The following is a 25000-nucleotide window of genomic DNA, read 5'->3' on the forward strand; positions in this document are numbered from 1 at the left end:
TTTGTCTCATGAAAGTGGGAGTGGCCTCTGCACGTCAGGTAAAGTAGAAAAGGCATGGCCTCTGTGAAGGAGGCGTGGCCTGTGTTGAATATTTTATCTAATACATATTTAACTAGATATTGTTTAGTATTAAAAAAATAATCAGAAGATAACTGTGTCCCAGTATATAAACCTCTAAATCCACAGAAATCCTATAATCAGTGAATGGTGTAAAATTGGTCACATGTAACACACACACACGTACAGACTGGGCTCAGAGCCAGATTCCCATTGTTTTTCAGTTCATTAAATACAGAAAATACAGGAAATGGGGGTGGAGATAGAAAAAGAAAACATAAACGACCGTTCACACGCAAACGACTAGCTGGTTACAGATAACGTCTTTTCCAATATTTATAACAGTAAAAAAGGACAAAGCATAGATGAGGTAAAAGTCATAAAGAAAAAAACAACAACAAATATAAAACACAAGCCGCCGCCAAACAGACGACAATGAAAGAAATAAAGGAGATCATACCTTCCTTGGCGTTTTGCCAAAACTCAAAGGCTACTTTAAAGGCCTGCGCTACTGTTAACGTCACCGCCTGTGCCTAAGAGAGAGAGAGAAAGAGAGAAAGATGGAGAAAGAGGAAGAAATAGAGGAAGACCGTTAATACACTTCAATATGTTAGCTGTTTGTTTCACTTAAAACAGATTTGTGAAGATATCCATTGTGAAAAACATCTTGGAATTAAAATTCAACTGTGTCTGTTTGTCTCCGTCATTCTCTGTCTATCTGTCTAGCTCACATCTCCGTTCTTCCCCATCCATCTCATTCCATTCGCCTTTCTTGGTCTCAAAATGAGGTGGGGGAAGGAAAGGCAGGGAGTGTCCCCGCCGTCATGCCTCTAGGGAGACCCAAGTATGTGTCCACGTCAGCCAAGAAGACGAGGAAAGGAAGAAAAAAAAAAAGATCCATGAAACTCACCACTTTCTTTTTGGCGCAGAGGAAGGCATGGCACTCGAGTGTCTCATTGCGTTGGCTCTGAGCGATGTAGGCGAACACTTTGTCGTGCATCTTATCAGCAGTGCAGTAAGAGATCCTGCGGAAAGGAGCGTAAAATCTATGAGTTAAACGAAGACGAGTGGATGAAATCGCAGCCAGAGCCACAGGAGCAGAGTCAAAGCCGTGCTGTGATAAATAAATAAAGATCTTGGCCTCCTAGGCTTTTAAATCCAACTATGTTTTACAACCCCACAGGCTCCCAGTTCCGCACCCAGTTAAACAAAACACCATGCCGCTGTCTGTATCTGTATCACTACTTAGATTTATATTCACAAGTAGGTGAACCAAAAAAAAACATTGACTTCAATTTGTATCTGTTTATTACATTTTCTAACTGAATAAAGTATTTGTATTGAGTTACATCCTTAGAGCAGAAGATGACTTGACATCATAGGCGCAGCTGTGTTTTGTCCTGTCTGTGCACTATAACGTCACCGGAGACCAAACGTCTCTCTTCTTCATCCAGTAACCGCCCCCGATCTGGTGGACTGGTTTTTAAAACAAAACCCAAGAACGCTGCTGTCTACCTTCCAAACCATATATTACAGCACTACACAGTACCCGCGGGCAAAAGTATATATTATTAGTGTAAGTCGTGTCCATTAGACGGTAGATGGGAGCGTTCTGTAAAATTCTGGATTAAAAAAAGAAACCTGTTCTAGTTTCAAATAGCTGGTTTTAGCCGAACATGAGAATGAGACGCAGCGCCTGGGAGACAGAAAAAAAAACAGCTGCTTGTGCAATATGGAGGGAAAGGAAACACATCAGCAGTCTGACCTGTAAATGGAGACGTTTTCTATGAGCTGATTTGAGGCGCTGTCGTACAGGATGATTCCTCTCGGAGAAACCTTCAGTATGACCTTTTGCAGCTTCTTCCCACTGGCTTTGGCCTGAGAGAGAGAGAGAGAGAGAGAGAGAGAGAGAGAGAGAGAGAGAGAGACAGAGAGAGAGACAGAGAGAGAGAGAGAGAGAGAGAGAGAGAGAGAGACAGAGAGGGAGAGGGAGAGAGAGAGAGAGACAGAGAGGGAGAGGGAGAGAGAGAGAGAGAGAGAGAGAGAGAGAGAGAGAGAGAGAGAGAGACAGAGAGAGAGAGAGAGAGAGAGAGAGAGAGAGAGAGAGAGAGAGAGAGAGAGAGAGAGACAGAGAGAGAGAGAGACAGATAGAGAGAGAGAGAGAGAGAGAGAGAGAGAGAGAGAGAGAGAGAGACAGAGAGGGAGAGGGAGAGAGAGAGAGAGAGAGAGAGAGACAGAGAGAGAGAGAGAGAGAGAGAGAGAGAGAGAGAGAGAGAGAGAGACAGAGAGAGAGAGAGACAGATAGAGAGAGAGAGAGAGAGAGAGAGACAGAGAGGGAGAGGGAGAGAGAGACAGAGAGAGAGAGAGAGAGAGAGAGAGAGAGATAGAGAGAAGAGAGAGAGAGAGACAGACAGAAAAAGAAGAGGGAAAAAGACAAACAAATAAGAGGGAAGCAGGCAGAGAGACAGACATGGTGAGACAGAGAGACAGGTGTGTTTAATATAACTGCACATTCCTGTTGTCAGGATGTGTGTGTGAAAAGGTTGTGGCTATTTTAACACATTAACGCTGTTTGATCTGGACTGTACACTTTCACTACTAAACAAGCCACTGTGTATGACACAGAAGGGAAAGAACAAAACCTGATTGACAAACTGCTGGAGTCAGAATTATTGGCACCTTTGTGAGAAAACATTCGAAATTTCCATTCAAAACGATTGTAAAAGATACTCAGACACATTTCCTCCAACAAACGTAACTATCCATAAAATCTGTATTATTATTATTATTATTATTACACTTGTTACACTGCACAATCCAAATACAGGAGATGTGATCATATTTAAATTGATTTATTTAATTCATGTATATTAATAAAAAAAGCGACTTCACCACATATTGGGGTGCCAATAATTATGAAAACATTGTTTTTTTGTTCAAAATGATTGTATCTGTTTTCTGTGCCTGATTCTGACACGATTGTGATCTTTACCCTTAAAGCTCTGCCCCGTAGCCTCAAGGCAGCCCTCTTTGGGCATTTTGTGAGATCAGGTGTAATTTCCATAGGGATCTCACCGTGGCAACAATCCTCTTGACTGCGGCGGCTGACAGCTCCTCTCCTTTCGGCTGCTCGACCAGCGTGACGCCAAGATACTTCAGCTGGAACACCATTCCCTCCAGCAGAGTCTCGCGCGTGTCCGTCCAGTTCTCTGGGAGCTCTGTGGAAACCACAAAAACATTTAAAGTTTAATGCATTTCAAATCATTTAAATTGGTGACACAAACAGATCCTGCCACAAAGAGACACAAAATTGGTATATGGTATATATTTATATATATTTTTTTACTTTTATATATTATTGTCATCTCCTTCCAGGATGAAATAAAATCCAGCAGCACAACAAATCAGATCGTGAAATCTGCAATTCTAACCACTGAAGCTCCGATGTGCAAGACAAGCAAAACCATCTACATACGAAACAACGCACGTGCACGCACTTCAATCAGCACTTCTCTTCCAGCACAATCCCATTTTGATTCCACAAAGACCTCATTGAACCTCAGACGTTTACAAAAGACACAAAGCGCCGTGCTGCGGTTCCCCGCTCCCTACGCTCCATCCTCCGTGACGAGCAGCTGAACGCAGAAACGTGAACTTTATTCCAGGTGCGTTATGAGTTATGGTCTAGAATTCTAGCTTATATAAAATGCAGTTCACAGCCATGATGTCATAAGGACAACAATAAACGTAGTGTCAAATCATCACTCCATTTTTGCTGAATAAAAAGAACAGAATTCATCCAGGAATGATTCTGTATATTTGATTTATTAAGTAAATAACAAAACAAGGACACATAGTCGTTATTCTAACCCGGGGTACGAACCGTCTACGGTGCGGCTCATGAGGTATTTCTGCTCAGCAAGAAAAAAAAAAATAATTGAAGGAACATTGCCTTTTCTCGCTGTCTTTTCCCCCTCTCCGCTTTGCTCTAATGAGCAGAATCACTTCGGGCCAAAACAAGGTCAAAGACTTGACGCCAATCAGCCCCTTCTCTATAATTCAGTGCTCTTTGGTCCACTGAATAACATTCTAAAATCCCACTACTGATAAGGCTGGAGGGGGAAAAAAAAGAAAGAAAGGAAAATCGTAAAAAAATGTAACCCTACCCTCTTAAAATCATGACTTGCATTTTATATTATATATATATATATATATATATATAAAAATATAAAAACGACAGCTGGGTTACGACACAGCTACAATTAGTCACTTGAATTATCTTGAATATAGTTCATCCTGGGTTTCTTCATCCTGTGTTCCATCATTTCTCTATAACTAATATAAAGGAATAGCCAAGGAAAGGGTGTTGGTCCCCAGAGAGGACAGATGTTATGCCTCAGCAGTGCCTCAGTCCTGGGATTTGATCTCTACTTTCACAACCATCACCGCCAAATTAACTCTGAATGAAGCCAAACCGAGCGACGCATCAATAAAACAAGCCAAATGATCAATAAGACATAAGCATTATATAAGATATATGTATAAGTATATAAATAAAAGGTTTGAAAGTAAATCTATACCTACCCTGACCATTACAGAGCCAACATACTCTTATTTATAATCCCATTTCTCCTCTTGTTATTATTATTATTACTAATACTATTGAGATGAGCAGGTTTTCAGGAAAGACTGAGATTACGATTGCTGCATAGCTCCAACACTACCGGAGTCTGTACGATCTGATGATGTCATTCAATTTCCTGATTTATGGAATTTTCTCTTAATTGAGCTTTAGAGGTCTGATGTACACTCTTTCGCTCTCAAACGTTCATTTCTCATTCATCCGTTTAAGCATCAAGATCAAAGACCGACCGGATGGCAAGAAAGAGAACGGAGATAATTCACAGGATTTAGCTGTTTCCTTTACCCCAGACTCATCCTCACACATCAAAGTCTCCCCCTGTGGCGGCCCTGAAAGCCAGGATCAGGTGGGAAATACAAGTGCTCTCTCTCTCTCTCTGTGTGTGAGAGTGTATGCATGTGTTTGCGCATGCAAGGTGGAGTGCCATCATGTGTAACTGAGGGCATGTTAGTGGACGTGAGGTCCTTCTGAGTCAGTGAGCCGAGTGAGAGGAATCACAGCAAAAATCGAGAAGGCCAAACAACAGCCTGGACTTCCTGCTGCTCTGAGTAATGCTTTATTTTTTTTTTTTTTATCTCAGTGGGTGTGTATAAGTCAACAGGTCAGATGAAGACACACACGCACGTACAAATTTCAAACCCGGAGAAGGCAGGTGGAGAGGAGCAGGTGTTTTCCTTAAATCCCTGAGGACACACACACACACACACACACGCACACACACATACACACAAACCTGTTGGCTGTCAGAGCTGAGGAAATTAGTCTATGGAAGAAATCCTACTCAAGAATACACACCCACACACCATACAGACACTACGTGAAGAAGTCACAGCGGTGGCCCACTAACTGCATTTCACACTCCATCACAAATAAAAAGATCGCTGGACAAGTACATGGTCAGTGTGTGATGTGTGTTTATATGAAACAAAGCATGGAGAGGTCATCAGGAGTGTGAGGCAATTACTGCACACTGCTTCTGCTGCTGAGAGAGAGAGAGAGAGAAAGAAAGAGAGAGAGAGAGAGAGAGAGAGAAAGAAAGAGAGAGAGAGAGACAGATCCAACAATAGAGATCAAAACAGCAAACAAATAATTTTATTAAAATCCAGACCACTGCTCTAACTAGACTGTGGCTACAAAATCTGAGACCTTGTTTTGAGTCGCACAGGAATGAACATCCCACTTCTGATGGAATCAGACTGCCAGAAGAGGCGGAAGTGAAACTCGACTTCTCCCGAATCCACACAAGAGGTCAGCGACCACAGAAAGAAGAGAAGGGCCGAACGAGTGGAGCGTCTTAGAAAGAGAGAAATAACAAGTGGAGCAGGGAAACCGAGAGAGCGAGTGACAGACGAGAAGATGGCCGAGCGGCAGGAACGATGGCAGATGGTGAATGGGGCATTGTGTGTGGCAATCGGCCCACCTGCATATCTCGGTCTTCTAACCACTCCACACACAATGCTACTTTCAGCTCGGTACAACTCGATACCGTGCACACACACACACACACACACACACACACACACACACACACACACACACACACACACACACACACACACACACACACACACACACACACACACACGCTCTTGTATTACTATCTCCTTCAGGCATGCTCATTTCCCTGCGTATGGGATAAGTACTTCTAAGATCAACCTCAACCTCATGTATTTACGGATTTATTATTTTTTTCTTATAGGAATATAAGAATAAATTTTTTTACAATGTTTTTACAATCAAACACTCATTAGATTTTTTGCAGTTTAGGATTTGAGATATGAAGGAGATATGAAGTAGTCTCAGGGGTTAGCGCTGTGTTTCCCAGTGACAGAGAACTATGAGAGAGAGACGGAGAGAGAGAGGGAGGGAGAGAGAGAGAGAGAGAGGGAGGGAGAGAGAGAGAGAGAAGGAGTGTTTATCACAGCTGTATCCTAAGTGAGAACGAGAAGTCATTTTATCTCTCTGCTGTTCCACAACATTACATCTAAACTGTTAAAATACACGGCGACTTGTAATTAAACATTACATAAACGTTTTTATTTCCATTTCGCAAGATGAATGATCGGCTAGAAACCATAGCTCCCTCGACAGTTTCTCAAACGCTGCAATATTTCAAACAGAAGTAAATATACGCACGACTGATACAACATTTAATCCCACGCTAGTTCTTTAGAGATAGAGTCTGTATGACTCCAGTATTCGGATCAGTCTTCAAAGTCAGGACTGAACCCTGCAGACTTTTACACTTCTATCTGTCTATCTATCTATCCATCCATATACCAAAACTCCCATCAAACCATCCACCCATCCATCTATCTAATCACCCACCCATCTATCCAACCATCCATACATCCACACCTCCACCCATCCACCCATCTAATCACCCACCCATCTATCCAACCATCCATACATCCACACCTCCACCCATCCACCCACCCATCCACCTATACATCCACCCATACATCCAACCACCCACCCATCCACCCACCCACCCACACATCTAATCACCCACCCATCTATCCAACCACCCAAACATCCACACCTACACCCATCCAACCACCCATACATCCACACCTCCATCCACCTATATATCCAACCACACATCCATCCACCCACCCATCCACCTATACATCCACACCTCCACCCATCCATCCACCTATCCATCCACCCATCCAACCGCCCATCCACTCAACCAAGAATCCATCCCCCCATCCAGAAACTATATGAATTGGTAAATTTTCAAGTACAGGATGCTTCTTTTAAATTCTGACTAGTGAAGACACATGTAATGACTTTCTGTGTCATTTGTATTCGGTCGACACGCGCGAATTGAAGAGGGCCTCGGCTGAACCCGTCGCTCTGAAGACGTCACAAAACGTGTCTCAGCTTAAAATTTGCAGAACATCTGCTGTAATATGGAGAAAAAGCAAAGTCCATGCCGCAGATAGATTTTGAGTTAATTTCTGAGATGGTAAAACTTGTGACCTGTAACACACTTGTGACCTGTAACACTAGCAGTTTCACACTCACAGTTCGTGTGTCTGCCCTAACGGAGGCTACAGAGCGGTTTTAAAGAGCATGGTGTGAAAGCAGCCATGTTTTCCTCTTACTCCATCTCTGCCCTAGTTACAACCACGAACAACATATTTAAAACCCGCAGATTTGCAGCGTACTTAAAGGGCCTCTTTATGCATGCGTTAGTCCAGATAAATAATTCAGGCTTCCTCAAAAACCTTTAATATTAATGTGTGTAGCTGCTGTGCAACATGTGCTGAGTTTCAGGATGGAAACATTAACTGTGATTCGGGCGCTCGTGTTAAAGTCTGTGCTTTAGATTCCATCCAGTCTTGCAGTAATTTTATTTCTCGTCTCTTAGAAAAAAGCTTTTTCTGAAACCTGATTCCCAAAGCATCAAAATGTTAATTGCATTTCCTGAAATACCGTCTCAAAGTCCCGTTCTGATGACATCACTCCTTTGTGTTCTTCTTGCTCTCCGTGCAACGATTTCAATGAATTGTCTTACATTGCACAAGTCGATGTCAGGTCAGGTACAAAGATCACCACATCAACAATTACATCATTATTTTCTATTCATTTGCGCAGCGCTTGTGTAGTACAAGTCTAGGTGCCGTAGCTGATACCACAGAAATAATAAAGCATCTCTTGCAGGTGGAGCTATTCTCAGTGCCGTGTTCTTCTGGACAATCGGCTTGGAAAAGCTGATCCGCTCGCAGGACCTGCGGAAAGCCTCCTATAAATATCCTGCTGCTTTTAATGGGATTTGAAGGATGGAGAGCTGCTCTAAACAGTCCCAGGTGAACAATTTGTTCAAGGCAAAAAAGAAAAAACAGAACTACTGATGGGTTTTACTGATGAGAGTGGCATTAAAAAGTCCGGCCCTTGTTTTGTCCTTTATTTCAAAAGGAAATCAAATCACACTGTGCACTTTAAATCAGTAAAGTCATTTACAGCTCTAAAACTGACCAGTCTCCAACTTCAGCACTTTAGCCAATTGTGGACTGTACGATATCTTCCAAAATAGAAAGCTTAATATGATCAGTAGAGATCGTTCAGAGAAACGGCGTTCCTCCGGTCTGAAATCTCTCCTTTACCCTGAAAACCGCACTCCCACTCCACACACAGACACACACACACACACACACACACACACACAAAACATGTGGATTTAAAGTTCTGAAGTACTGAAGATCTTGCCAGCAGATCATAAATTGAGAGTGCAGCTGGAAACCACAAAGAAATCGAGAATAATAGACTATAAATTTAGCAATATAATGACTCCAGCAGAAATCTAGGTGGATGACGAGAAATACCAGCAGGAAAAAAACAAAAAACAAAAACACTTCGTATGTTCATAAGCGTTCCATACGTCACAATGATAGCGATAATCACAAACACTGAAAAAGTTATCTGAGTCATAACAGTTCCTGAGACGCCAAAAACACGGCTAACAGGGTAAAGGTTGGGATCAGGTTTTAAACTAAAAGCTAGCTCCATAAAAACCACAGCGCAAGAGAAGAGGAGACGGCGTGCTACGGCTTTGTGGGTTCTAATGAGTTTTACTAAAATCTCTGTGTTGTGTTTACTGCTTCTGGTGTTCGTTTTGTAGGCTGGTCGATGTTGAGTCTTCATTCCTGAGAATAACAAGAGCGGGAAAAAACTTTCACTCTTGGCTCCTAAAAACAAAATGAGCAAGCGCTTCTTTCCTGACTGACCGATTTAACTCCAAGTCTTATTCATGGGAAATTTAGTGTAGATGTTGTACAGAATGGTGGGCCAGAATCTTCCAGAACACACCGCAGTGGCATTGGGTTACTCAGAGAGACGACTCAGCTCAGGGGCTCAGAAGTAGCAGACTGGTGGTTTTGGGATTCAAGCTCAAGCTCTTCTGCTCAATACTGAGTTGCCCCTTAACTGTTTAAATACGGGATAGGTGCTCTAGTCCGCCCTGCTCACTGCAGACAGATTACTCAAGAACTGGCGTCCACATGACCAAACAGTTGTGCAATTAGACATGAGTATCGCAAACCACTTCTGGCGAATCGTGTCATTTGTTTTGCAAAAAAAAAAAATACAAAACCTCAAAGTTCATGTTTTTAAGGGGGTGAGTTACTAAAAACACTGTGGTTCCATCACAACAGATGCAGAAAATCCCATGATCTGGCAGTCATTAGAACAAGAATCTAAGAATGAAATAAAGCGCCGAGACCAACGGGAAATGTTAAAGAAAGTCTTGGTTGAAAGTGACTGGATTTGTTTTCTAGATTGTTTATTCTTATGGTTTATTTGAATGTTCATAAAGGAAATCAAAAACTTCACAGGACGACTAACAACAATGACGAAACATTCTTACTGTCTTACTTATTTCCTCACACATAATCCTGAGAGAATATAAATTGTGATTGTGAAACCAGTGAATCTGAACCAGTGAATTTGAGCTCCACGGATTAACCTACAGCACTACAGCATAAGTGCGAAGTGACGGTAAATACGTCTCCACAGCTCAAGAAGCTGAAAGGCCACGGCCCGAACCAAAAAAATTATAATAAGGGGTAAGACAGTGTACCACGCAATTTAGGGTCCTGCTGACAAGCCTGGAAGTGCCAACCTGTCAGAGTCGCGATGCTACAGCAGGTTTCACATTCGTGCTAATGACCTGTGCCTTCAGTATGGTGGAGAAACCAGAAATCTGGCAGCTGATGGAAACCAGAATCCTGGCAACCAGGAAAACGTGACGGAAAAGAAAAAAATTAGGAGGTGATTTTTTCCCCACTCGAGTTTCTGAAACAAATGATATAAAGTTTCCTAATTTAATTCATTCGGTTAATGTATTGTTTCCAAACGATATCAGTTTACCAAACGTTTATCAGTTAAATCGAGTTCCTAAAAATTGCACGATGAGGAAAACAGACACCTTTTTGAAAAGAAAGAGCGCTGGGTTGAATTGTTAAAAAAATCCCACATGACTCTGAATGTTTATTTATGGAAAAGAGCTTCTTAATGAGGCACTTGAGCAAGAAGTCGCAATCCTTTTCAAAAACGGCAGCTAACTGACCGGCTAGATCTATACGTTAGCTAGCACCCAGTCTGTTCTAGACTCATACACTGCTGTGATCTATAAAGTCATTCTCAGCTGAAATGACAACAAAGCTGAGGAAACTTTTGTGGTGGAATATTTCCTGTTAGAGCAAACCGAATCATGCCGGAGTGCTACGGGACGCTGCAAAGCTGCTGTCAGCCGGATGACCACAAACAATCTCAACAAACACGCGTCCTGCTTCCTGCACAGGAAACAGGTCAATCATGAGACAGTTAATACAGTGCAGTCACACAGAAATGATATATCAGGTGTATAAGATACAGGATTTTACACCTCTGTGCCTGTGCTAGGGTGAAAAATATCCAAAAATATCCAGTTTAGGGCAATGCTGTGGTACTGATGAAGGGGATAAAGTACATTGCTACCGTATAAAACCACAGCAGTGCTGCTATAAAGATCGGACGAGTCAAAACATGTCCAGAAAAGCATGCAACTGTGGATTTGTAAAGAATTTGATTTCAGCACACTGTCTAGAAAAAAGGAAGTCCTTCCATTGGTCACGATCACAGAAATGATCAATCCAGGGTCGCATATAAACGTTTGTATTTGTTTTAGAAGTAATTCAATTCAAATGAAGTTTAAAAAAAACGGGGTTATGGGAAATATTCTGGTCCAGTTTGTATGTTACAAGTGTAATATAACAATGCTCTATGGTGTGTTAGTAAGCTACACAGACATCTTATTACTGACGTCTTAATACACGAGGAAGAATCCATCGTTTTCACCGAGCACGTTCTACAACCTGTTTTGATACCCAATGAGCAAACCTCTTTCATCAGCGGAAAGCAATAACCGCTAAAGAAAGTAACTGGAAATATCAGATAGCACCCAAAAGAGGCACACGTGCTGGCAACAGGCCGCGCAGTCGAAGGACCCGTCGTGTTGCTCTTTACAAAGTCAAACAAAAGAGACGGCAGGCAGCTAAGCTCCTGGCACGGTGGGGATTTTTCTGTGAAAGGCTGCTGCAGCATGACTAAAGCAATGCATCTCTGTTCGTAGTGTGAACACACACACACACACACATCAAGATCAAAGCCATAACTGAATCCTGTGGGACGGCGTTGTATTTCAAGCCGGCTACCACGGCCGTATCGACCCAGCAGTTCCACATCGTTACCTTCGTCCTCATGACGGATGGCTGAGAGCCGGAGTGGAGATACAAGGATTATAAAAATATAGCATGTTGAAATAATAATGCACGCTTTCCCACCTCTCGCCTCAGTACAATCATTGTACTGCTCTGAAGGACAAAGCACATTGCCTAGCAACACCGATGTGTTGTGTCTGTCATCCATGGATTACAAAATTCCACAGTGAGTAAGCAGGACAGCGAAGCTAATTAACTCATCCTGCCATGGTGTTCCTGGTGTTCAGTCTGAGCTACAATGCAGGAGTTGGGCTAGAGTGCTGATGAAGTGGTCAGAAGGTGTTGATATAGGAGGTATCGATCTGACACTAGTTTTCCTTGCGAGGCAAATCTCACCGATGCAGAATGGACCTGTATATTTGACACGTTTCTCATGAGACTCTAACAATGGTGATAATTAACACCCAGAAGTAAGGCTGAAATGTTTCCAGACATAAGGTGGTCTTCAGAAATGAGGACTTTGAGCTTTCTGGTTACTTGTTAACTCGACAAGTGACATATTTTGGGGGGGGTTTGTTCATAACTGCTGGTTATGCAAGTTGAGAGAATGTTCAATCGACTCATCACAAGCGTGTGGAGAGAATGACTAAGCCTGACTTGTGAATTCCTAGTCGTAGAACCCAGAACACCAGGTACCTCTGGGTTCGGTAAGCGACGTCAAATCAGCATGGGTGCTCACAGCGTTGGCTACAGGTCAACAAAGCTCACTTCAAACATCAGAATGTGGAAAAACCTCATTACTTATAAAAAATAAATAAATAAATAAATAAGTGCAAACGAGGCAGCAGAATACAAAGCTGTTATTTACATCACAGGGCTATAAGATGGATAAATAAGGCTCAGACTTCTGGATAAGTGCACACACACGCAAACACACACGCACGCACTCACACACACACACACACACACACTCTCTCACACACACATAGACACACGCACGCACACACTCACGCACACTCTCTCTCTCTTACACACACGCGCACTCTCTCTCTCTCACACACACACGCACACACACGCACACACACGAGAAAGAGACTTTTCTGTGTCTTCGCTGACGTGGCGAGATGACGTGGAAAAACAAAACAAAAACAAAGCACAACTAGAGAGGAAGTGTGTGGGATTCAGGGAACAGTGTCACAAACTCATCCCCATTAGTGACATCTGACGTGATTAGTGAAGATCAGGGATTCACAGCAACCTTAACACCGTCGTGTCAACCGAAACGTCACGTTAGCGTCAACCGTGGCTGCTCGTTTGAGCTGTAGGAAGGTATTTATCTGTATATTCGCAGTGTTTCTAACCAGAAACCGTAGATTTCTCCCTACGCGCTAGTAAAGCCGTGTGCGCGTGGCCCCCTGACGTCAGTTAGCCACAATGCTAACTTACCTCAGGTGTCTGTCATAACAATGTAACAAACACAAGTTTCTGTCACTACAACCACAATAATATCAATCATTCTGTTCTTTTAGCCGAGTTTTCATAACCTAATAAACCGACTTTAAGGTTAATAATAATAATAATAATACTAATAATACTAATAATTACAGTTCTGTCCTAGTGTTCATTTGTTTGTTTGTTAGTTTGTTTGTTTAATTCTCACAAATCTGACAGAAGCGTAAGGAAGGAAACAGGGACCGGAAACTTTTCACACACACTTTACACAAACACCCCGCTGGTCACTCTGCTCACCAGGACACGTTAATATCACGTTTGTTCTCGGATCTAAACTCACTTTTATGTCTCCCTGAAGCCCACGACTGCTTGGCAATGCTGGGGCTCCGGATAATCGCCCGGCCCGCCGATTTTAAAGCGTCCATAACGTGTCGCCCTGCTCGGGAGGACAGGATCCCGCACTCGTCTTCTTTTCCTCAGCCGACAAACTCCTTCTTCCTCCTCTCTCTGCCCCGGCCGGACTGTTTTCCTGCCCTTTTTTGAAGCGAATCCAGCCTGGATAAACTAACATGCTCACCACACAGGGCGGTGCTCAATATGCAAATAACCAAGGTGACGTGATGACGCTAGAGACGTGGGCGGTGCTTAATATGTTAATGAGGCTGAAACATACTATACATATATATGTAAAATTTATACATTTGTAAATTTGATCTATTAAATCAGTTTTCATATTGCACCATCATCAAGAAGAGTTAGTTCTGGGCCACACATCAAACTAGACAAACATCAGTCTCATAGTGTTTATATATAGATGAACCATCTGTTTTTAACTCATCATCAGATCCATTTCTCCTTCATCTGTTTTATGACTTATATATGAAACATGAAAGCTCATCAGACCAAATCCCAGTAATCTAGCCAGCCGTCTAGCTAACGAGCCATCGATTTCTGTTCGCAGAGCCAATACAATCGATCGATGAAACCTTTAAACATCACGTACGTTAATTTAACTGAAATAATGAATTAATTTATATATGCATATTGCTGATAAAATGAAACCAGGGTAATGAACGTATTATTGTTTGGCTTCTTTCCTCGAGAATTTTCAACATTAATTTGACGCATTTGCTTTTCCTTTTTTAATATGGATTGTATTATATAGTCTGTATGATAGTCATGAGATTTGTTTCCTCTGACTTTGTGGCCATCCTCAATATTGCAAAGTAAGATTTAAAAATAAGATTGCATGTCGTAAATAATAACGACCGTGTTATAAATCTTGTGAAATTATTTACGTGCTTTAAATTCAACTGGTAATTAAAAAAAAAAAACAAACAAACAAAAAAAAAAAAACATCATGGTCATCGCATCACTCTAGAGACGAGACTTTACAAATACCAGAACTGAAAAGAAACGATCCAGCTATAAATCCCTCTCCCCAGAGTATATTAATATTCACATCAGGACTTGAGATCAAATGGCACTTCAAAAAATATTCATCCACTGAGATGAGCAGAAGTCTTCCCTCCACTTGACCGTAACCCCAAACTAATCCAAAAACCCAAAGAAAGACAGAGGACAAAATTCGTACCAGAAAGAGACCCATGTGTGTCTCGATCAGTGGGTTGCTGTAAGTGAAGTGACAGATCACAGGTGTCCAGGAGGACGAAAACCCACCCGAGCCTTAAGAGAGAAATAACCTTTAAGAAGAAGTCATTGAGTTTCAGCTCGGGTCCATCGTTAGAGTAACGCAGGAGGAATCCAGTCCTTCTGCATTCCCGAGCTGGTGACTCTGCTCAAATTCACGTCGAGCTTTCTTCTGAGATTCTCCTGAGGAAACGTTTTCACGAAACCGCATCTGGGGTACGCCGCGACACAACAAGTTGATGAAAATGTTTCGTTCCAAAATACATGTTGACAAAAATAATTGACACACTGGACGTTCTGCAGTAAATGAAGCTTTTAAATTTCAGCTATTGAAAGAGAGAGAAAGAAAGAGAGAGAGAGAGAGAGAGAGAGAGAGAGGAAAGATATAGAAAGTGGAGAAATATTTTTAAAGTATAAAAAAACATGCTTCAGGATTATCATTGACAATACATTTCCCCAGACACTCAATTAAGTGTAGCTTAGTGCAAAAATGTCATTTATAAATAGACCTGCCAGGCTGTGGGTATACACACACACACACACACACACACACACACACACACGCAAACAAGGCAGCCGAATATAAAGCTGTTATTCACACCTAATAGAATAATAATTATCTGAAAGGTTCGTTATAAGAGATCAGAGTGATTATAGCGTTTTCTTACAAGTTACACGTTTAACAAAACACAACAGAACAAGGTAAGAAAAGAGAAAGCTAGTATTTCACAACAGCTTAGGAGTTCCCCTAAAATACAAGCCAGAGAACATGTGAAGGTGCTGATGGAAGGTTTTAGTCCAGGAATCATTTGTCTTTCAACCTCAAACATGAAGCGTTATAGTTTGATCTGAAAAAGCTCAGTCTATCTCTTATACGTCACAGCTTTCTCTGACACTGGAGTCTCTTCTATCCAGGTTTTGGCTTGTTTATTATTTATGACTAACTGCTGCAGTTCTTCCAGCACACATCTTCAAATTTGTCAGAGAGAAAGAGAGAGACAGAGAATGAGATGCAGGAGTCTGCTCTCGAGGTGTGATTAATACAGCACACACTAGCTCCTGCCTCACTTGCAAGACACACTGTGATTAAAAGCATCTATTAAACGTTCCTTTGCTTGCTCCCAATTAACTGCATGAATGAAAGTCAGCAGGTCTGATATTTATTTTTGTCTCCCACCATCTAGCGGTTAGCAGGCATTATCGTGACCTCCGTTTGAGACCAGAGCCACAAAAACAAACCTTCCATCTTTACTAGTTACACAGAGCAGAAAACACAAAGACTACTGAGATGCCAGAAAAAAAAAACCTTTTATTCCTTGAAAACCTCACAGAGTGAGAATGCAGCCACGGTAAGGTATGAAGAAAGAAAGCTAGAGAGAGGTGACAGGGCAAAGAACGCAAACAAGTGCTTTCTTCTTTTCACTTGAAATTTTCTTTTGTCATTTTTGTCGTCTTCAGACCGGTTAACTTCACCATAGGCAAACGTTAACGTTCAAACTGTCCATAATTTAAACACACACACACACACTCAAAAATACAAAAAAAAAAAAAGAAAAAAAAAAAAAAGAAATAAAAAAAGAATACAATAGAAAACAATAACCATCGCTGATCACTAGAACACCACGTAGGACTCACCAGAGCAATAGAAACATCTGACTTAAATCAAATAAATCAGAAGCCTTTCTTTCTCAAGACACTTTTTCTAACACGTTAAACCACACTAGAACATTCTGTAATGTTACAATCATCATCTCATCATCACAGGATGAAGGTTCCAGCTTCATTTACAGCACTGATGATGTCGCAGTTATCCCAGGGATTATCCCAGAGAAAATCCTCACTAAGTGCTTTATTTATTTATTTATTTATTTATTTATTTATTTTTCTATCCACAGAAAATTGTGACCTTTCCAAACGAACACCTGATATTCAAACCGGGCCGAATTTCTCCAAGAACGAAGAACTCGGATTAATGTACTGGAAAAGTCGAAAACAAGGCGATGGCGGGGTCTTGGGAAAGACGACAGCATGGCTTTCCTCAACACTTGTGTCCTTAGCAGGTTGTGAACTCTGCAATACTGAGAACCAAATACTTTCCTATGCAGAATAACGCCATCGTGTGGCAACACCAAACAGCTCTTCGCTACCAAGACACTGAACTATTGAAAATACACTTGACGGTTGTTAGCTGCTTCTGCCTCTGCAGCACATCACTTTAAAACTAAATCACGGCCCTAGCTACTTGGCACTGGACTAAAGTTTAGCGTCTGCCAGGCACAGAATTGCCTGGATAGTGAAATAATCTGGAATAATCCGGGACACGCTCAGACTCTATGTACGCTGCACGCACTTTTACCCCCTTTTCTAAGATACTATTCAAGCATTATTTAAACAACAGTGCAACTCAGGGCGATTAAAGAGGCGTAAACAAGCATCCCAGGCCGAATTCGAATTCGTCGGAGGGTAGGTGCTGTCGGGACTTCAGAGCTGATTGGGAAACTGTTATTAAAGAAAAAAAAAAAAAAAAAGGAGGCTCAAAAAACTGCAGGGGACTAAATCTTCCAGATTCACCAACACGGTACTATCTAAAGGCACTGGGGTTTCTGACGGCTGGGTGCTTTTTGAAATCTTAAACAGTTCCATCACTTTTTTTTTTTTTAAACACACTGTAATATGACCACAGAATTAATTTAACATTATTAAAGGGGCAAGTGATTTAATCAGAGAGGACGTTTTAATCATCCTTTTTCTGGATTTAAAAAAAAAAAATTTAAGAGCTAATGCTGTCAATCCAAGACTTTGTCCCCTCCTTTCCAAAAAAAAAAAAAAAAAAAAAAAAGTTTTAAGGCCAATAATAAATGTACAAGAAAAGTGTGAGCCTTTTTTTTTTTTTTTGCACAAAAGACGAAGAAAAAAAAAAAATGCACGCCAACGTCTGTGAGGTTTCTAGACTTTTACAAGAAAAAAAAAAAATCCAACAACAGCAGATTCCTACTCAAGAGGGTGATGTCCCTTAAAATTTTTTTTTTTTTTTTTTTTTTTTTTTTACTACAACAAACACAGTCACACAATACGACATCCTTCTGACCAGGCCAGAAATAGCAGTAGAAGAAAAAACAACAACAAAAATGAAGTCCCCAAACATTTTTGAAGAGGGGTCAGGTCTGGGCCTGAGAAGAAAAAGAAAACGAGAGAGAGAGAGAGAGAGAGAGAGAGAGAGAGAGAGAGAGAGAGAGAGTGAGAGAGAGATGGATGGCATGGTGAGCTGGCACAGGCATTCATTTTTTCATGGGCTGATAGACGGATGCGTTGGGGTCCAGGCCAGAAGGACTGGTGTCCATGAACTTGGAGGAGTAGTGCGGGGTGACTGGGTTCATGTTGCTGGTATCTGTTGAGTAAGCGATGCTGGGCATGACCGCCATCACCTCGGCAATCTTCTGTTTCAGATCTTTGATCTCCTGATCTTTCTGCAGGATCTGACCTGGAGGATGGAAAAAGGAACATGGATCAGGGCTCTGGGTCAGATTACACAGCGTATTTCCATCCAAATTCCTATTTTAATCCTTATCGATACGTTACGGGTAACAAGTAATGTTCGATATCAAATGCTGACTTTTTCACTTTAGTAACTGTTAGAAAATGGTGCCATGAGGACATCCACGTAGCTGCTCTTATCCTTTATCCAACCACGTGCTTAAGATCTACTACGGTGCTACATAAACTGCACACGTCAGACAGTAACTCCAGCTGCAAGGCAAACCACAGGTGTGTATTTATCTTCTAATAGTTCCTCGTTTCTCTAGGAAAAGCGTCAACTAGTATAGTGGAACCTCCACATAAAAACGTGCATAAATTCCTGATATGGTGACTTTTTCAGCAAGAAGCTTATTTCATGAAAAGGAGCCTCTCGTTTCAGCAGTCTGTAACGTCGTCTTACTAACTTTGTGGGAGAGAAATAAAAAGGTAAACCTAAACTTTGTCCGTCTTTATTTATTTATTTTTTACACCAGTGTGCGAACCTTGTGCGATTTCCAGCTGTCTTTTGGCGTCTCCGAGGGCAGAGAAAAGGTCCAGTTTGATTCTGGTCTCTGCACTTAAGCTGTTCTCCAAGTGCTGGGTCTTATCCTGCATGGCTGACAGCGCAGACATCAATACCTCGGTGTCCTTCTCGTTCTCTTTATATTTATGCAGCTCCTAAGAAGAACAGAGCATCAAAATTAAAACGACGCTTCAAGGATTTTTCATGTTTTTCATTGTCAGGTTTACAGTTTTTGGGATCCGTGTGAACCTTCGTGCTCGTACTCACCTGGACTTTGAGCTCGAGCTCACGAATCAAGTCCTCTTTGACTTTAATGTCCAGCGTGAGTTTCTTACACTCCGTCTCCAACTCGGAGATCCTCCTCCTTAGAGATTCTGTGCACTCACCTCTGAAAAATGCACAAAACAAAGAGACAGACCTTTGAGAGACGGACACGTCGAGGCAGATTAGCGGCGGCTCAGGCGGAGGCACTGCGACCAGAAGGGCACGAAATAATTGGACTGGAATGTATCAAAGGTATTAAAGAAGTCAGGCACGAAATTAACTCCGGCCTCAAACCTCCTGATGACTATGTGCCTTGTTGATCAAAACCGTTTAAAACAAACAAACACTGGAGATCTGTCAGAATCAGAATAAATAAATTACTGGTTTAATTCAGAACTTTGCTTCTGTAAACTTATGACACCCTTAAAGGTGGGGTCTCCGTTGTTTGAAAGCCAATGTTGACATTTGAAATCACCAAAACAAACACGCCCCTAACTCAAAAGGACCCCACCCCGGACCCACACATACATACGTAACCCAGGCAACTAATGGAAAGAAACGTGTCTTTATCATAGCTGAAGGGAAGAACAATACGATTGCAGATAAACAAACAAGCAAAAATGACACACAAGCATAATCATGTAAAGGACAAAGGCATATATTAGTTCTGTGTAACAAAGCAAAACCAACGTTACTCACCTATCGAGAAGGAAAAAAGTTATTATATATACTCGAATATTCACAGATTGGAGTTTCCCGAGTCAATAACTCCTGAGCTAAACACTGTTACTACACAAAACACGGTTGTAGCTGCGTCTCTACATTACTACGATAGAAAAGAGGTGTTATTTGTGTAGTAACAGCGTTTAGCTCAGGAGTTATTGACTCAGGAAACTCCAATCTGTGACCAACTTCCTGCTCCTTCAGTTCTCTCCAGCGCTGGAAAGCTGATCCTATATTAACACGTCCTACTTCTTACCTTATCGTAAGCCTTTCTTCGCTTTCTTTCTTTGTTTTTATCCTCCATGTCAATGTTAAAACCGCTTTATGCTAATGTCACACATGCGCACTGAACACTCTTTCTGCCGCATACTGACAAGTCCCGCCCCTTTCTGCTCATTGGCTACATTTTGTTTTGATTTTTGTTTGGTTTGTCGTCCCGACTCAGTTTTCTGCAGCGTTTCTCAAACAACGGAGACCCCACCTTTAAACACGTCAGACATTCACTTACTGGGAATTATACAAATGTAGATGAATAATGAACCAATGAAGGCAAGGACTTAAAATAATATTTTACCACCATTACAATCTCAAGCAAATTATTTTCATAACCGCCAAATAAAATAGAACGAGGCATTAATAATCAGAACACAGCCAAGAAGCCCCATCCCACCCCAGCAAGGGCTCAGATTTTCCCTCTCCTCAGTAGTATGATAAGTGCCAGCGACAGATCACTCATTTCGTACAGAAACACGTGAAGCTCATTATACTCCAGCTGAAAGACACAGAATAAACGATAAAGAATAAGTTTGATGCGTACCTGGATGCAGCTGCGAGGGCTACGGCTCTGGCTGCTGTGGCTTCCTCCAGCTTCTTCCGTTTCTTTTCCTCTGCCAGTTGCCTCTCTGCAGCCGCTCGTGCTTCCTGCTCCGCCTTCAGGCGCTTCTCCAGCTGCCCCAGCATCTGCTTATCCTTTTGTTTAGCCTGCACGGCATTATGGAGCCTAAAACGCACGTGTAAAATACAACCGTTAAATATCTGAATGAATGCATGTAAGCAGGTGGAAAACATACACAAAAAACACACACACACACACACACACACACACACACACACACACACACACACACACACACACACACACTCAAAGCAGTGGTGATATTTTTCTCACTTGTTCTGCAGCAGCTCGTTGTCCTGGCGGAGCTGGCTGAGTTCAGAGCGGACGCTGCGTTCCGACGTGCCCAGGGATCCCAGCTGGCAACGCAGGTCCTGCTCTGTCTGCCTGCTCGCCTGCAGCTCAGCCTTCAGCTTCTTCACGTCCTGCTCCAGCCTGAGGGAGGAGCAAGTGACAGAGAGAGAGAGAGAACAGAGCAAAGTTACAATATTAAGATTATTCCATTGTATTTGAGGTCTGAATTCCTTAAATAAAAGGATAAGCTTAGCTAAACTTGGCTTACTGGCCGCCTTTTATCGATGAGATATCTACCCCTGCATACCGTGATGTCATGTCCTGCACTAGCAGGTCATGTTCTGTCTTGTCTCCTCATGCCGTGTCACACACTTAGAAATAGCAATAAAAGCCTAAGTGTGCTTTCACACACCCGCTGTATTTACTCCCAGCTGCTGTTTGTTTGGATACATAACATACCTATCACAGACTACTAGCCATGAACCGTACTGCAGTGTGACTACAGTGAACACAGCCTTAATAAGTACGACTCCAGGAGGAGAACGACTGCTGGAAGACGAATGACCGCAACGTCCGATCAGGAAGTGGACCGAACGGACTAACAGGATAAAAGGTATGCTAATGCAGGCTACTTAAAGACTAACCATTACAGTGAAACATTCATAGCGATCATCGCTATGTGTATAATGAGAATCAGCCTATCATTAAGGACGGACGCGAGCGTTTGTGTGTTTTACCTGACCAGCGCCTCAGGCTTGCCGAGCTGGTTATTGGGGATGCAGTTCTCTGTCGGATCTCGGTGCCCCCCTTTCCCTCCGCACTTCTGCTTCTTCTCACCCTTCCCAGATGAAGAAGGAGGTGCTGTCGAGGAAGGCACGCTGCCATTAGCCGTCCCGTGGCCGCGGGGCGACGAGTTACCCCCGACACCTCCGCCTACGCTGGCGTTTTTGTGATTTTTCGAGGAGGTGGAATTCGAGGATGAGGACGAGCACGACGACGAAGAGGTGTCCTCCTTCAGGAGCAGGTTCTCGGTGCTGCCCAGCAGCTCGGAGCTGCTCAGTCTCTTGCTGTTCACATTATTCTCCATGTACTCCAGCTCCTGTGCTTTATTATAGTCCGCTACAGGCAGGATGCTGCTGTGATGGTTCTGGTTCTGATTATGCTGTTTCTTAGACTCGCCCTTGCCTCGCTCTTTCTCGCGGTACTCCAGCTCTGGTAAAGTATTCGATGCTGGCTTCTTGCCTCCGGCGGAGCCGTTCTGAGCTGCGGGGGGTGAGTCGGCGTCGTGTGCGTTTTTAGCCACTGGTTTCGGAGAGAGAAGAGTTAAGATTGAAACCAGTAAACGACAACGAGATCAAAAACTGTGGAGGAAAGAGAATTCATGCTGCGGTTATCATAAAGCCATCCCTGTGCTGTGCTCCTCCCAGGACTATTACACCTCTATAACGAATCATAATCCAACCATCCCTCTATCACCAAAGAGCTCAGGTTCCCTTTTTATACTGTCCTGTTCAAGGTTTCTTCCTTATATCATCTTAGGGATCTTTCCCTCATGCATCACCTCTGGCTTCCTCATTGGGCGTCTAAATTTACATCCGCATTTCTGTTGAACTGCTTTGTGACAATTTACACAACTGTTAAATCCACTACCAAAAAAAAATAAAATAGTACCTAAGAGAAGTAAAAAAAAAAAAAAAAAAAGCATTTGATCCACGTCTTATACCTTATTGTACAGACAATAACAACTTCTCTCCGTTGCCAATATAACCTTTTAAATGACGTCTCGATTTTTAGGATGATTCCCCTTCTGCTCTTTGGTACTGGCATTTAATGAGCATAAAATATATGACAGTGTAGTGACTTTATTTCTACAAATATAAATTAATCTCGCACAGGGAAAGCCCTACAAAGATAGTTTAATCCTTCTCTAAAATATATTCTTTATACACACACAACTATACTATCTATTCACCAAAAAAAAGCTTATATCCAAGAAACTAAAAATTCAGGGTCCCTAATGATCAGGTTTATTGCTTACCCTCCTCTGCCTCTCTCTCTTGTTTCTGTAGCATTTGTTGTTCTGGCGGCAGGGCCTGCTGGAGGAGCTGCATGTAGAACTCGTTCTCCTTCTGCACCTCCTTCTGCTTGCGTAGACGCATCTTGTAGCTCACGTAGCTCTTAAAGCCGAAGCCCAGCGTCACCACCGGGTACCCAATACTACAGAGAGACGGAGAGATGGATTAAAAACTGAACAGGAGACAGAGAGAGAGAGAGAGAGAGAGAGAGAGAGGGAGAGAGAGAGAGGGAGAGAGAGCGACAGAGAGAGAGCGACAGAGAGAGAGCGACAGAGAGAGAGCGACAGAGTGTGAGAGAGAGAGAGAGAGAGAGAGAGAGAGAGAGAGAGACAGACACAGAGTGTGAGAGAGAGAGAGAGAGAGAGAGACAGAGAGAGAGACAGAGAGAGAGACAGAGAGCGAGAGACAGAGAGCGAGAGACAGAGAGAGAGACAGAGAGACAGACAGAGAGACAGAGAGCGAGAGACAGAGAGAGAGAGACAGAGAGAGAGAGCGAGAAACAGAGAGAGAGACAGAGCGAGAGACAGAGAGAGAGACAGAGAGAGAGAGAGAGAGAGAGAGAGAGAGAGAGAGAGAGAGAGAGAGAGAGAGAGAGACAGAGAGAGAGAGAGAGAGAGAGAGAGAGAGAGACAGAGAGAGAGAGAGATAGAGAGAGAGAGAGAGAGAGAGAGACAGAGAGAGAGACAGAGAGAGAGACAGAGAGAGAGACAGAGAGAGAGACAGAGAGAGAGAGAGAGCGAGAGAGAGAGCGAGAGAGAGAGAGACAGAGGAGGATCACAATGAACACAAGTCATTTGAAAAAAAACATCATTATTCCAGTTTCAGTTCTTAAAGGAGTTGTTACTTCTCTGGACTTTCCACAGTCAGGTCTCTGCACTAGCAACATTTCCTCTTCACCTTCACTACATGCTTTGTGTTGTTATACTGTATGTGATGTAAATTTGGCTTAAAAAGGGAGTTTTTAAGCTAATAAGACACTTCCTGTCTCACACTCCCGTCTCACCGTCAACGCTAACTACAATCTCTTGTTCATTTGCTGATACGGTAAAAATCACCACGCGTGTTTCAGGCCGAACGACGTGTTGTTGCACACGGTGTGGGTTAGAGTTAGAGGGTTAGGCTTATAGGAGAGATCGGATGCCATCCTGCCGTCATCTCGGGCCCGGTGAAGAAGCTACAGCCGGTTAACTTTTACGTTACATAAGTGTGAATCATGTTTATATCTGCCTGCTCTTTGTCTTTGCTACTTGGTGAGACATTCCTCGAAAATCGCACCACTTTCCGAATACAAACAGATGACACGGACGTCAAGAGGCGGCACGGTGAAGTCATTGTCGAAAACGGAAACGAGGCGTGTCGCTCTGACGGACTCGGATCCCTGACCGGATTCTTACCAGTGCGCTGCGAAGGGACGACACAAATCCACGTGGAAGTCCTTCAGATCTTTGAATCGTATCGCTGCCTCGATATAAACGAAGAGGATCCACAGGGACACGGTGGGGAGGCAGACACCTCTTTCTGTACACACAGGAAGATCAAGACCATTTATATAACATGAGTGTTCTTTAATCTACCTGATCAGAGCAGTACCATCTCTTATAATACTCACAGCACACACACACACACGGTATTCGGTATTACAACCATCAGCTGTAAACAAGACAGTTTTTAAAATCTTAAATACGTTTTTTTTTTTACAATATCTGG

The 25000-nt window shown here is 42.5% G+C and overlaps 2 protein-coding genes across 2 annotated transcripts in view; both read right to left on the minus strand.

The window, feature by feature from the left end:
• The window catches only part of ldlrap1b (low density lipoprotein receptor adaptor protein 1b), a 24283-nt gene extending 10323 nt beyond the window's left edge, over nt 1–13960 (minus strand). The window contains exons 1-5 of the mRNA XM_060871760.1: nt 13697–13960; nt 3133–3275; nt 1823–1935; nt 968–1082; nt 518–590 (exon numbers count right to left, since the gene is read on the minus strand). Of these exons, the coding sequence (XP_060727743.1) occupies nt 518–590; nt 968–1082; nt 1823–1935; nt 3133–3275; nt 13697–13781 (529 nt within the window). The 5' untranslated portion in view covers nt 13782–13960. The remainder of the gene's footprint in view (nt 1–517; nt 591–967; nt 1083–1822; nt 1936–3132; nt 3276–13696) is intronic.
• Nucleotides 13961–16295: 2335 nt separating this feature from the next.
• The window catches only part of maco1b (macoilin 1b), a 15695-nt gene continuing 6990 nt past the window's right edge, over nt 16296–25000 (minus strand). Inside the window, exons 4-11 of the mRNA XM_060871761.1 lie at nt 24688–24811; nt 23257–23435; nt 21956–22520; nt 21201–21359; nt 20850–21032; nt 19313–19433; nt 19026–19200; nt 16296–18487 (exon numbers count right to left, since the gene is read on the minus strand). Coding sequence (XP_060727744.1) covers nt 18285–18487; nt 19026–19200; nt 19313–19433; nt 20850–21032; nt 21201–21359; nt 21956–22520; nt 23257–23435; nt 24688–24811 — 1709 coding nt within the window. The 3' untranslated portion in view covers nt 16296–18284. The remainder of the gene's footprint in view (nt 18488–19025; nt 19201–19312; nt 19434–20849; nt 21033–21200; nt 21360–21955; nt 22521–23256; nt 23436–24687; nt 24812–25000) is intronic.

The sequence above is a fragment of the Tachysurus vachellii genome, chromosome 6 (assembly GCF_030014155.1).
Source record: "Tachysurus vachellii isolate PV-2020 chromosome 6, HZAU_Pvac_v1, whole genome shotgun sequence".
In the NCBI taxonomy this organism is placed as follows: Eukaryota; Metazoa; Chordata; class Actinopteri; order Siluriformes; family Bagridae; genus Tachysurus; species Tachysurus vachellii.